This window comes from Elaeis guineensis, chromosome 7, assembly GCF_000442705.2.
Source record: "Elaeis guineensis isolate ETL-2024a chromosome 7, EG11, whole genome shotgun sequence".
Taxonomy (NCBI): Eukaryota; Viridiplantae; Streptophyta; class Magnoliopsida; order Arecales; family Arecaceae; genus Elaeis; species Elaeis guineensis.
The window spans coordinates 19,120,514-19,132,916 of NC_025999.2; the positions used below are offsets into that span (position 1 = coordinate 19,120,514).

At 37.1% G+C, this 12,403-nt stretch overlaps 1 protein-coding gene across 2 annotated transcripts in view; it reads left to right on the forward strand.

The window, feature by feature from the left end:
- LOC105060435 (uncharacterized) overlaps nucleotides 1-12,403 on the forward strand; it is a 61,352-nt gene that overhangs the window by 16,815 nt on the left and 32,134 nt on the right. For both annotated transcript variants that reach the window (XM_010944126.3, XM_073260653.1), the window contains exons 5-7: nucleotides 7,382-7,476; nucleotides 8,603-8,726; nucleotides 11,129-11,209. In XM_010944126.3, the coding sequence (XP_010942428.1) occupies nucleotides 7,382-7,476; nucleotides 8,603-8,726; nucleotides 11,129-11,209 (300 nt within the window). The remainder of the gene's footprint in view (nucleotides 1-7,381; nucleotides 7,477-8,602; nucleotides 8,727-11,128; nucleotides 11,210-12,403) is intronic.

Sequence of the window (12,403 nt, forward strand, 5' to 3'; positions counted from 1 at the left end):
TTCCATGACAGAATCTAGACAACTAAGGAATGTAATGGCTCTACTCCCATCTTTCAAAATGGGTTCAATGGGATTGCACTCATAAGAAAGAAAGCTGGTTAGGTCAGATATCTTGAACTCAGCGAAGGATTCCTAGAAGATTGTAGGTCATCACTGACCTTAGGAATGGAGCTTTCAGGCATGTCTTCCGAGGAAATTGATAGCCGGTTGACTGACATTTTAAGCGAATTGACAGCACTTTTGATGCTTGTAATCGACATCAGGCCAAAAATAGCTTCTACAATAGGTAGTATTAGCTAGTTGTCCTGTTTGTGTCAGATTCCAGTGGATCCCGGGATTCCCCTTACTAAAGAACCATGGTACCCATAAATATGCCTCATTGTCTTCAACTTTTTTTTTTTTGGTAAGTCTTATTGTCATCAACTTTGAGGCTGATGAAGTGAATAAAATTTTCTTTGAATGCGCTCCTATGTGTCCCCCCTACGTGGTGATTTCAAGCAAAACTCTAGTTGACTCTGGAGAAAACTTGGTAGAGTTAAAGGGCTGTTTGATGGTGAGCTGGTGGATTCCTCTTTGAAGGCTCTGATGGATTTCAATCATCATCAAAGATCCTCGGTCAGGAGGTGTAACTACTAACTAATTTAATCTTCTCTTCTAGTTCTTAACTTAGCTTGCTTATTTTCAATATCGAGCAAGTAAGATCCTTAAAATTCTTAAAACCCATTGTCCGATCCAGTTTAAGTTGAAGGCTTGATGGATCCTGCTAGTGCCTGAGCATTGTAGGCAGAACTTTGGTTTGTCATGTGTTCTTAGGCATCCTGATTACTGCATTCACACCCCCTCTTTTAGTACAAAGTTGCTCCAGCAATGCAACCTCAGCGCCTACATCATTCGAGCCCAATCATTGCTTGTGCCAATATGCAATTCAAAGTATATGTTTTAATTATCATTTAACATAGGCATTGCAAATTTCAATTAGTATATTATATGTGGTTCCGTTGAGTATTTATTTTTTCAAATTAGAAAGGCCTCATGCGCTCTCAAATTCATGATAAACATAAGCGGGAGGTACTAATAGTCTAATATACAAGCACAAGAAATGGGTTATAATTGATACAGCTCCAGTTCTTATTTGAGATGGCAATTTTAGCCGACCCATGGATGCCTGACCTGACCCGATTTGGTTGGAACTTGGGGCGCGTATGGGTTCTAGAAAAAATATCTGAAGCGGGTTCGGACCGGATACGAATAATGGTATGCTTCGACCTGAATCCGACCCAATATAATCTTAATATATATCTCCTTTTCAAAATTATAATAATTTTATATTGTTTACATATAGCTGATTCGATTCGATGGACCCCTCTTATCTACCCGACCTGAGGTGGTACGGGGCGGATATGGATATGGAGTTTTTACTTGCAGGATGGGTACGGATGTGGGCTGACCTAACCCATATCTGACCCGTTGCTATCCCTATTTCTTATGCAAGTCATGTTAATCCGTGGTTGAATACGTGGTTAACTTAATTAAACCACCAGAACTGGATAAATCCTTTAGTGCAAAAAAAAAAAAAGATTTTGTTGGAAAAAAGAAAACAAATAAAGAAATTATTAATCTTTTATTTGTGGACTTTGATAAGATGTAGAATGACTATTTCATGATGTTACCAGACCAACCACACAAACTAGACCTTGAAATCCTAAAGAAAAATGAGCCTCGAAGAAATCAAATCAATGGAGCTCCCAATTAGAAATATTGATACTTCAAATTGCATGTGTGTCTTGTGCATATTAAATGCTGATACTTCTTGGATATGGCTAGAATCGAGAGTTCAACTTTCAAGTTCTGGTCCATGTTGATCAGCATGTAATGTGCTGGGTTAGTGCTAATACCTAGCACAAGTCAAAATGGCACCTATTAAATATTTTAGTTGAAAATAGCTTTTGTGTTCTTTTTGAATATTCTTCTATTTTGATGTCCAACCATGCTAAAAATGCTTAAGTTCTTGGCTAAGATATGTCTTTGATACTTATCTCAAGCATCCTGTGTTTTAAGATAAAAAAGCTCCAAAGTCTAATTACTTGTTAGATTTGCTTGAGATGCTTCTCAAATGCCTTGGCAGACGAGGATGACCTTTTTTTTTGGCTAGTGTGTTTTGACCTTTTAGTGATGGATAATTAATTCTAGAAATTGTAATATTGATGTTATTTCTGTGGAATATGAATTTTGGTGGATGAATTGCATGATGACAAGATAGGTTTTTTTTATAATGTTGTTATTGCATGTGGTATGGGCTGTGATTACTCATGATTATATATTATGGTGCTATATTTTACTATTTTCTGGCTGTATTTTATCCTATTTTTCAAGATTTGCTATATCCGTGTATTTGTATCCTACATCTTGGATCCATGTCCATACTTGATAGGTGCCTAACCATCCTTGCTGAAAAATAAAGTTGTATTGGATGGTTGAGCATGGGTTGGAAGAAGGGAAGTTGGGGACATGCCCATATTGCTGCTTTAGCTTGTACTTTGTATATACAGGTCAAGGTTTTAAATCCTGTGGGATAGAGATGTCCTAGTGTCTCTATGGAATGGGACATCCTGTTGTCCTGTTCCATCTCGACAGCTGTCTCGGTCATGCATCTTTGTAGATATCCTCTGTCTTTCTCTCTCTCTCCTTTCCTTTCTTTCCTTCCTTCTTTGTTTTCTTTTTTTTCTTCTACCTTTCTTTCCTTTTTCTTTCTTTTTCTTCTCCCTTCCTCCCTTTCTTTTTTTTTTTCTTTTTCTTCTTCTTTCTCTTTCCTTTCTTCCTTCCTTTCTTTCTTTTTCTTCTCCCTTCCCTTCTTTCTTTCATTGTTTTTCTTCTTTCCTTACACTTTTCACCTTTCATCTTCCTTTTTTTCTTTACTCTTTCTTCTTCTCTTCCCACATGGATGGTTTTCGGAGTCTCGATCCCATCCTGGTTCTATTTTTGCAAAGGAATGGGATGGGACAGCTAGGATGCCCTCCGTTCTGTCGGGATGTAAAACCTTGATGGAGATAATGTATACAAAACTAGGTTGACCTATAGCAATACAGGCAACTACTTATGGAATAGGCTCTGGACTTTATACACAAATATATTGTTCTTATAAATTGGCTGCACAATGTGATGTATTATAAGATGCTGTCAGGCCTTTCTTAAATATTAGAAAAAGGAGACATGGACTGGCACTTAATCCATGAAGGGATTATAAAAAGAACAAAATAAACAAAAAGAAAGGATGGAAAAGGGAAAGAGAAGTTAAAAAATAAAAGGAAGTGATCTCTGGTTTATCACCAGAATCTCTCTCTCTCTATTTTAAAAAGACATGTATAGAGATCGGAACGGATTAGTGAAAATAAATATTGTTGGTAAAGTTCGTGGACTTGGTACCGGAACCAATGCTGGTTGCTAGCTGGTACCATGCCGTACCGTACCGACAATAAAAAATCAAAAAAAAAAATTTCATCCAACAGCCAAAAAAAAAAAGAAAATCAAGCCGAATCGGACTGAACCGGTATCGTACCGTACAGTACTGGACCAAACCGCTCGGTATCGGGCGGTTCGGGCCGATACCGTACTGAACCGATAGGTTTGGTCCAGTTTAAGTCATTTTCTGAAAAATCTATCTGAACCGAACTGGTTCTCCACCGGTACGATACGGTACAGGATGTATCAGCTGGTTCGGGCCAGTACGGAATACCATGATTGGTGGGTTTAAGTACGAAAATATAGTCAAATTGCAATATGATGATTCTTTTGCAAATTTTGCTCATGTACTTGCAAGAAGCCACTAAATGTACATACTGTACTATATTGTACCAAAGCAGTAACATACTGTTCTGTTCCTGGTACCCATTTTGTAGACCTTGAATATGAGACCTGAAATTATTAGAACTTCTCGACTTGCTATATGTGGAAATCAGCATGACCATGAACTAAGTGAGCAAGCAGAACATCAATTACATCATGACTATTAAAAAAAATCTAATCTAACACATCTTTTAGAACTTGTTAGTGGTTAGATCATGGACTGTCATACCACACCGTACTGCTCGATTCAGGACATATTATACTGTATCAGATTGGAACTAGTGCGAAAATCTTTTTTGGGTTGGCATATGGCAAGGCATGCCAAGGTGAACTGAGGTGCGTACTGACCCATATCGAGGCATACTGAGATAAGAAGTGAGAAAATAGCTTGAGAGCTATCTTGGTATGAGGTATATACTGTACTATACCAACTCGTACCGTACATAATCGGCAACATACTGGTGCAGTATCTGCTATTGAGATTGCAGACCTTGGGTTAGACTCTTCTGCCTAGGATATTGTACCATCGTTCAAGTCTAGATCTTTCTTCCTCGATCACTTCCTAGGCTCTCGATAGATCCCAAAATATCTTTCATCGCTAAGATTATTTTGGGAAAATCAATGATAGTTAAATTAAAAATTAGTTATAATTTCATTATCTTATATCATAAATGGTGGGGAGGGAGACTGGTAGCCTGATAACTCAGCCCAAGTGATAAGACTTGGTTTTCCACATTTGGATCAAGTAATTTACTTCTAGTGAATTATGTGGTCAGAATTGGATCTTGCAAATGGATCTACGTGGATTCAATTTCTGATGTAGCATGTCTGAAACTGAAAGTCCACTCTTGACATTTATTAGTACTGATTCTACTCTCTTACCCTGTCATTGTCTTTGAAAAGAAAAGGATGGATAGAATATGAGAGGTTGGGAGGGTGAATGGTAGAGCAAGTACGGAGGAGTCAAAGATAGCTTCATCCAGATTTATGTTGACTAGTGGTAGTTGCTTACTATGATCTTTAGAGCCTTGACAGAATAGGTTGCCAACTAGTATTAGGATAGGAAACTAGGTATTGTATTTAATAACCCCATGTTTGATAACACCCAGACCAGAACTGGGGGCTAGAGTATTAGTGAAACAGTGTGCAATGGAGTGTTTGATAGTTTGTAATTCTTTTTAAGAATTTCACACAAAAATAAACTTTACCAAGACAAAACTTGGGACTAATAACCCTGTTTATTACAGTGCCTTACACTTGCCTCTTAGTTAACTTGGTCCACCTCGACCACAAGTTCATGAGCACAGTTTTCTCTTAGCCTTTTTTCTGAAGATTTAGGCCTTGTTTGTTATGATTTTTTTCCTCTTGTTTCTTTTTTTTTTACAAAAAGAAACACGGAAAGTAAAGTAGGGAAATATGATTGGTAACAATCTTTTTGTTTTTTTAGAAAAACTTGCCCTATTCCTGAAAAAATGGGAAGTGAGAAATTTTTGCTTTTGTTTTCTTTAAAGTGGAAACTCCATGATCATACCTTCCAGCTCCTCTCCTTCGCATCCTAATACATGCTCCACCGTGGTTGCTCCACTGTGGTCCTTTGATGCTTCAGCCTTCCACTTGGACCCAGCCTATGATAAATCCTCTCTTCTACCTCCCTCTCTCTTGCCCCCTCTCTCTACTTTCCTCTTTTATGATCTCGGTGAGGAGTGGAGGAGGGGCTGGGAGGCGGAGAAGGTGGCGGGGGGTGGAGGAGGAGGAGGGGCCGGGAGGTGGAGAAGGTGGTGGGGGGTGGAGGAGGAGGACGAGGAGGCATGGGGGCGAGGAGGAGGCTGGGGGCGAATAAGGAGGAGGTGGAGAAGGAGGGGGCGGGGGATGGAGGAGCAGGCGGAGATACGAGAGGTGGAGGAGGAGGCAGGGAGCGAAGGAGGAGGCAGGAGGTGGGAGAGGAGGAGGTGGAGAGATAGGAGGCAAAGGAGGAGGAGGTGGGGGGTGGAGGAGGAGGAGGAGAAGGTGTGGGGTGCTGAGGAGGAGGAGACGGGGATGGAGGTGGAGGAGGTGAATATGGGGGCAACCAGTGCTAAAAGACAGTGATATGAAGCAAGATATCTATTTTTGGAAACCTGAAAAAAAATGGAAAGAGATTTTTTGTTTCCAATTTTTCTTTTTTTAAAAAGAAAAGTAAAAATGATGCCAAATAGAGCCTCATTTAAGTTTTTTTTTCTTGAGATTCAACTCTTAAACAGTCAAATTCTGTACCTTCAATATTCCTTTCCTAGTTGCTTTGGGTGCATGCCATCGGCCATCCTTCATCTTGTAACTGATTGATGTGCCAAATATCTTTAGCTGAGAACCCTGCATGCAAGCTTCTTGAAACATGGGGACCATAACTTCCTAGCCTTTCCTATGTCTAGTTCCTGATGCTTTACAACACAAATCCGGATGAGGGAGTTAGAAAAGAAATACTGAGGCTAGAGGAAAGAGTAAAAATAGATACTTCTTAGGAGAATGAGGATGAGGCTAGGGTGTTTGTAGCATGACAATAGGCATGCAGAAAGCCTAAGGATACATTAATTTGCTCCCATCAATTTTTTTGGGTACTGCCAAAGTCTCCTAAATGGCAACCTTATTATCAAACATACCTCCTTTAAAAAAGGTAGCAACACATCATGATACTAAGACTATAAGACTAGCTTCTATCTTGCTCAGTGAACCTTCATGTCAAGGGAACATAAAGTTCTTTAACTATGATGAAGGAGGTGAAATCCATGGTATCACGCAGTGACTAAGTTCCAGTGTTGCAAGAGACCTTGGTGCACTCATGTAAGGGGCAGTTGACTACCTGCTCATTAACACTGTTCATTGGCCAAGTCATTTGTTGGGCTTCCCCAACCTTAAGAGTGAGCCAAATCCTTGTTTCCACATTAATGTTGCTCCTCTGTGCAAACCCGTCTACTGCATAATTCTTTAGAATAAAATTAGTATAGCCTGCCTGATATCCATAATTAAATTTGAAACCCTGTTCCAAGGATGGAGAACAGGTTGTGGAATGGAATATTCAATTTGGGAGGGCTTATAAGGTGTTTGACTCTTCCTAATGTGAATTATTAGCATCCAACTTGTTATATCATAATGGTTCCATGAACTGTCAAATCCTTAAAAATGGGTTCTTGGAAGTTTTTTTGGGGTGTTTGAGCACTTTTTTTTTTTGCTGGCCACTGTTTTGTCGTCACTTGATTTTGTTTGTTGGTGGTATTCTATTAGCACTAACCTATACTTCTTTTGGGTGGTAATCTGGTCTTGCAAGTTCTTCTATAAGGCCTTTGGAGCAATCTTTCATCTGCCTTCCTTTTGCACTTTTTAAATTGCATGATTTAAGTAGGTTTGGAATATTAAACTGGCGATCATGATGGTGCAGATAATTTCAAATGTTGTTAAATTCTCATGTTTCAATGTGGATCTCTTACCTCTGCCTTTGGTCATACCGTATGACATGTTGCTGTTATGAATAATCTCTTCTGATTATAGAAGTTGTTATCTCCAGAAAGATGATCTTCGGGCTGTCGTCAATTATCTGCGCACGGATGGAAACGTTTCTTGCATTGGATTGTGGGGGCGCTCGATGGGTGCTGTTACCAGGTCTTATTCATGGATTTCTACCCATATTTGCTGTATCTAGGACCTTGGGTCTTTGACATGCTTTTATACTTGATGGTAGTGATGTCTTCATGGTGCTCTAAAAATGATCATTACAATTACTTGCTGGTTTACTTGTTCCTGGTTACAGCATAACAAGCATTAGCATGCTGAAATCTGTTATCATGTTGATAGACATATAGAGGAACTTTTGAAGTCCAGTTGTCATGCTATGATATTATACCTTATGAATTAGTATAAGGAAAGTATTATACTTCACATTTGACTGTTTCACTTTCACCTTTCAAATTGATACTATTTGTGATCTCTTTTTCCTTTTTACTTGAAGATTGCACTTTGGATCCTCTTGATGCATCCTCCAAATACCCATGGCTTGCCATCTTGGTGCCGGACACCGTACCGGTACCATCCTATTATAATGTTGGTGCATGGTTAACTATGGTATGATATAGCATTCTGAGTGTTGGTATGGTAAGAGACAACATATCGGTACAAGACCAGTAAGTACAGTATATGCTCCATTCCAGGCAGTACAGGGCAGCATGGCAAACCATGCCCATGATCTTGTTGTTCCATCATGTAGCTTTAGATTTATTATTTATATACATACTGCATAGACCTGCCCGCAATTTATAGGAATGTTTTGTGTGCAAAAAGTTGCTTATGTGATGAGATCTACATTCTGAATCATCTACACTGAGATCAACCTAGATTGCTCATGCTTCTCCATTTGGTAGACTCTGATGATGATGTAATATTAAACCAACAGTGTGAAGCTAATAGATATACAAATAGATTCCTTGACCATGTCTTTGTTAGGGCCTATGGATAAAGTTGTTATAGATGAAATCTTTTTGCTGCAAAACTGAACTTTTTATGCATTCTAAAATGAGGATATCATAAGAGATGAATATTGTACTGTGTTTATGATCTTTTTAGTATTTCCTTGTTATAGTATTGCTTTTAGAGAAGTATAAGACATGATTATTTAAGAGACCATGCATGCATGAAAATATATCTTTATTTATGATGTTTCAGTAATTATTTACTGTATGTGGGTTTGTTGCTATTTCTATCTAGCATGAACTTTGTAACTTCTTTTTCACAGCTTGATGTATGGAGCTGAAGATCCTTCTATCGCAGGAATGGTACTTGATAGCCCATTCTCTAATTTGGTCGACTTGATGATGGAACTTGTAGATACATACAAATATCCCTTCCCAAAATTCACTGTAAGCATTGCTGACAAATCAAGGGCATGTGTTGCAGATATTTTCTTGTTCTTCTCTGGCAAGAAATTGTTATGTTCTTCTGATGCATTGTAAATATTATCAGGCACAGCTAACAGCATAGTTTTGTCCTTTGTGTTAGTATGCTGGGCTGCTTGCTTTGTGTTGCTATTATTATTTCTATTTTTCTTAATTTTATCTCACTCAGTAGTTAAGTTTATTATTTAGATTCTGTTAATAACATTGTTGCGAAGTTTGTAAACTTTGTTGTTTCTTTATATGTTATCTGTTTATCATTTAGTATGCGTCCCATACTCCCCTTGTTATACATGTGACTGTAAGCATCACAATAACGTTTTTTAGCTTGCTGGCTTCCTCGGCAGTAATCTGTTCTAGTAAATTCAGTACTAAAGTAGTTTCTTCTTTCTTTATTTTATTAATCAGTCAATAGTCAATACCCACTTTTGTAGGTCAGTCTTTTTTAAAACAAGGTGAACTGACAAATGAAGTGATGAAAGTTGTCATCTTTTTGCTTCCACAAATGAGTCCTGTTTTTTGTTCTCTCTCCTTTAGTGCACAATGTTTCTTGACTTTCTTCACACCATTTTTTCCCCTGAAATTCCACCCGTATGTCTCTTGCATCCCCGGATTTGAAAATCAAGGTCTGGGCTTGTACCAATCATGGCTGGTAGCCTGGTATAGTACTTACTGCAGTGCAGCACTGTACCGACTCGGGGTACTGGCCCAGCATAATCAGTACCCTGTGTCAATATGGGCTAGTGCAAGTGGTGTGTACTGGCCAGTACAGGCCATATCAACTGATTCTTAAATCTCTTCTTTTGTCCTTTATAAATTTTTTTGTATCCCTTTCAACTATTCAGTATTTTTACTTTCCCAAGAGTGTTAATGCAGAAAGATATCCAAGTGCAGAAGTCATTTGTATGAACTAGACTTTGTTTTGGCATAAACTGTAGCTCAATTTGATTTTTATTTTTTAATCCTAACACATAGAAGTTCTCAATAATCAACACCTAGTTTATGCTGGCTACAATTCACCTGGCAATCTTATAAGATATGATATTATAATTTGACTTCACTTGTAGCAGTATTTTAAATTTTAGATTTGTTCGTAATATTAGAAATAATTTTGAATATTTTTTGCCTTAAATTGTCCTTTCCTAATGTTTTAATTTTTAGGGATTCCCTTTTTCATTCCCCTAACACAAGCATCTTGTAGAACTTTGTTCCATAACATGCCCTTGCTGCTGAGTAGGCACAGTACAAGACATTATGACATGCACCATTGACAAGAAATTACTCTAGGTTATCTATGGTCAATAAATAAATCATTTGGGCATCTAAAACAAGAATATTAACCAACCTACAAAAATTTAAGCTCTGCACATCACATTAAATGTGCTTGTAAATGCTGTTGCATGAAACTTGCAATGAGGCATATATCCGTTATGTAAAGTGTAAAAATCAAAAACCATATTAGAGTTTCAAAATAATCTCGGATATTGTGAATAGATTTAATAAAGAAAACAGTATGCATTAGGATAAATTCTAAATAGTAGAAGAGAGTAGAAAAAGAAAAAAGAGGGGGAGGGTATGGGCACCTTGTATGAATCTCATTAAATTGTTCGAATAGGGAGCTCACATGCTATATGACCTAGTCGTTTCTTCCTTTTTCTGTTTCAATTTTTTGCCTGTCTTCTCAATTTCTCTCTTTTCCTTTCATCTTTTCTTGTTTATTTCTTCAACTCTTCCTTGTTATTACACTACTCTTGTCCCTTTTGAAGGATTGTATTTTGAATCAAAATTGTCAATGATGCTTCAAATTTAACTGGTTAATTGTATATAGTTAATCTGCTGTACTTATACATTTTGGGCTATTTTCTATCTTATTTACTTATTATTGGGCCTTTATTGAAGCCCATATGAGCCTAAACCCATAGTATACTTGACCTGTCGCTTGTTATGGGTATTTCTATCCTGTTTTACCCTATGAATGACTGGGCCCCTTTTTAATAAGAATGGATATTGCACAGATCAGTTAAGATCGTACATCATCCTTCTCACATCTCGTCTTTGTCTCCTTTTCTCACACTTTCTTTCCCCTAACTTTTCTTCTCTCTTCCTCTCTTATTTTCTCTCTGTCATCATTATATCCTTTTGTTTTATAATCTTTTCTTGCTATTTTGATATTGTAATTGGTGAAGTTTTTCCCCCTATATCCATCACCTCATGAGATTTATATGCCTGACTGAGTTCTTTAATTAAATTGGAGTTGAAAACTATGCATTAGCTTTGGTTGTTCCTTATTTTACCATTGCGTGCCATTATGTTCTGTGTCCACCTTGGGGTGTATAAATTTTAACCTCTTTCTTAATGGTTCATTTTAGGTGAAGATTGCAATACAACATATGCGGAGGATTATCAAGAAGAAGGCAAACTTTGACATCATGGATCTAGATACAATTCAGGTTCTATTCCATTTAGCTAAATTACCATGGAGCTCTGGGCAAATATTCTTCTATTCTGATTTCTTTTTGTCCAAAATCTTAATTTAGTCATGGAACTAAATGCTCTCTATCCTAATAGTTTTGTGATATTTGCATATTGTATTGCTGAAATCATATGACTGTGTGCATTCTCTGCAAATCTTGGTTATTTACGTGGGTGTGTGCTATCTTATCAATTATCCTAGAACTTTTTGGTTTAATCTTCTTCCTCTATTGCTCTAAAATACTTGCACGTGCAAGTTTGTGACATTTGGCATATGGCACATGCATTTACGCCAATGGTGATGATATATTCATGGGATGTTAGAAAGGTATAATCTGCATTACATTTAAAATATGGTTTATCATGTCCATGCCTTAATAGCAAATGATATTTGGTATTGAACCTCTCTAGGATTTTAAATAAAGTGATACATCTTTCACCTTAAATAAGGATTAGTTGGATTCATTGACAATTTTTGGTATTCACCATCTCAATAAAAATCAGCATTCCTTAAATTTCTTGGTTACATTTGAAACTTATCACACCTTAAAAATCGTAATGTACTGATCCATTAATTGTTCCTGGATCATCTTTGAGCATTCAAATGTTGACTGTTAATCTATTTAGCTGTAAGACCACTAAAAACCCTCTATTAAATGATGATTACATTTTAAATGCCAGTGTTCTCTTTTATCAGACATATTTCTTTTCTATTTTTCCCTTGAGAATAAAGCAGATCAAAATGGAAATTTTTAAAAAGTAATTTTAGGTGACCTTTTATTTCTTTCTTCTTCCTTTTTTTTTTTTTTTTTTTCTGTAGTTAAAGAAGTCGAACCATCTAGTGTCTACGTGATGCCAAGGCATGGAAAGAATTTTGTTGGTGTTAATTATGTATTAAGTTTCAATGGGTTCACTATTGACAAGAAAACTTAGGTTATATTACAAGAAGCACTGTATGAGTCTTCATTGGATGATAGGTCAGATCAAGGTTACAAAATTTTTTTCTGGTTTTGGACTCAATCTTCTTGTGTAGAGTTTCAAATTTAGCAATTCACAGTTTTGGCAATTTTGCTTGAGTTTTGGAGCAACAGCTAACAAATCAGAATAAAAACCAAAAACTAGAAAATGCATAAATGCAAGTTATTGCACATAATTTATTCTATTTTGAGTCA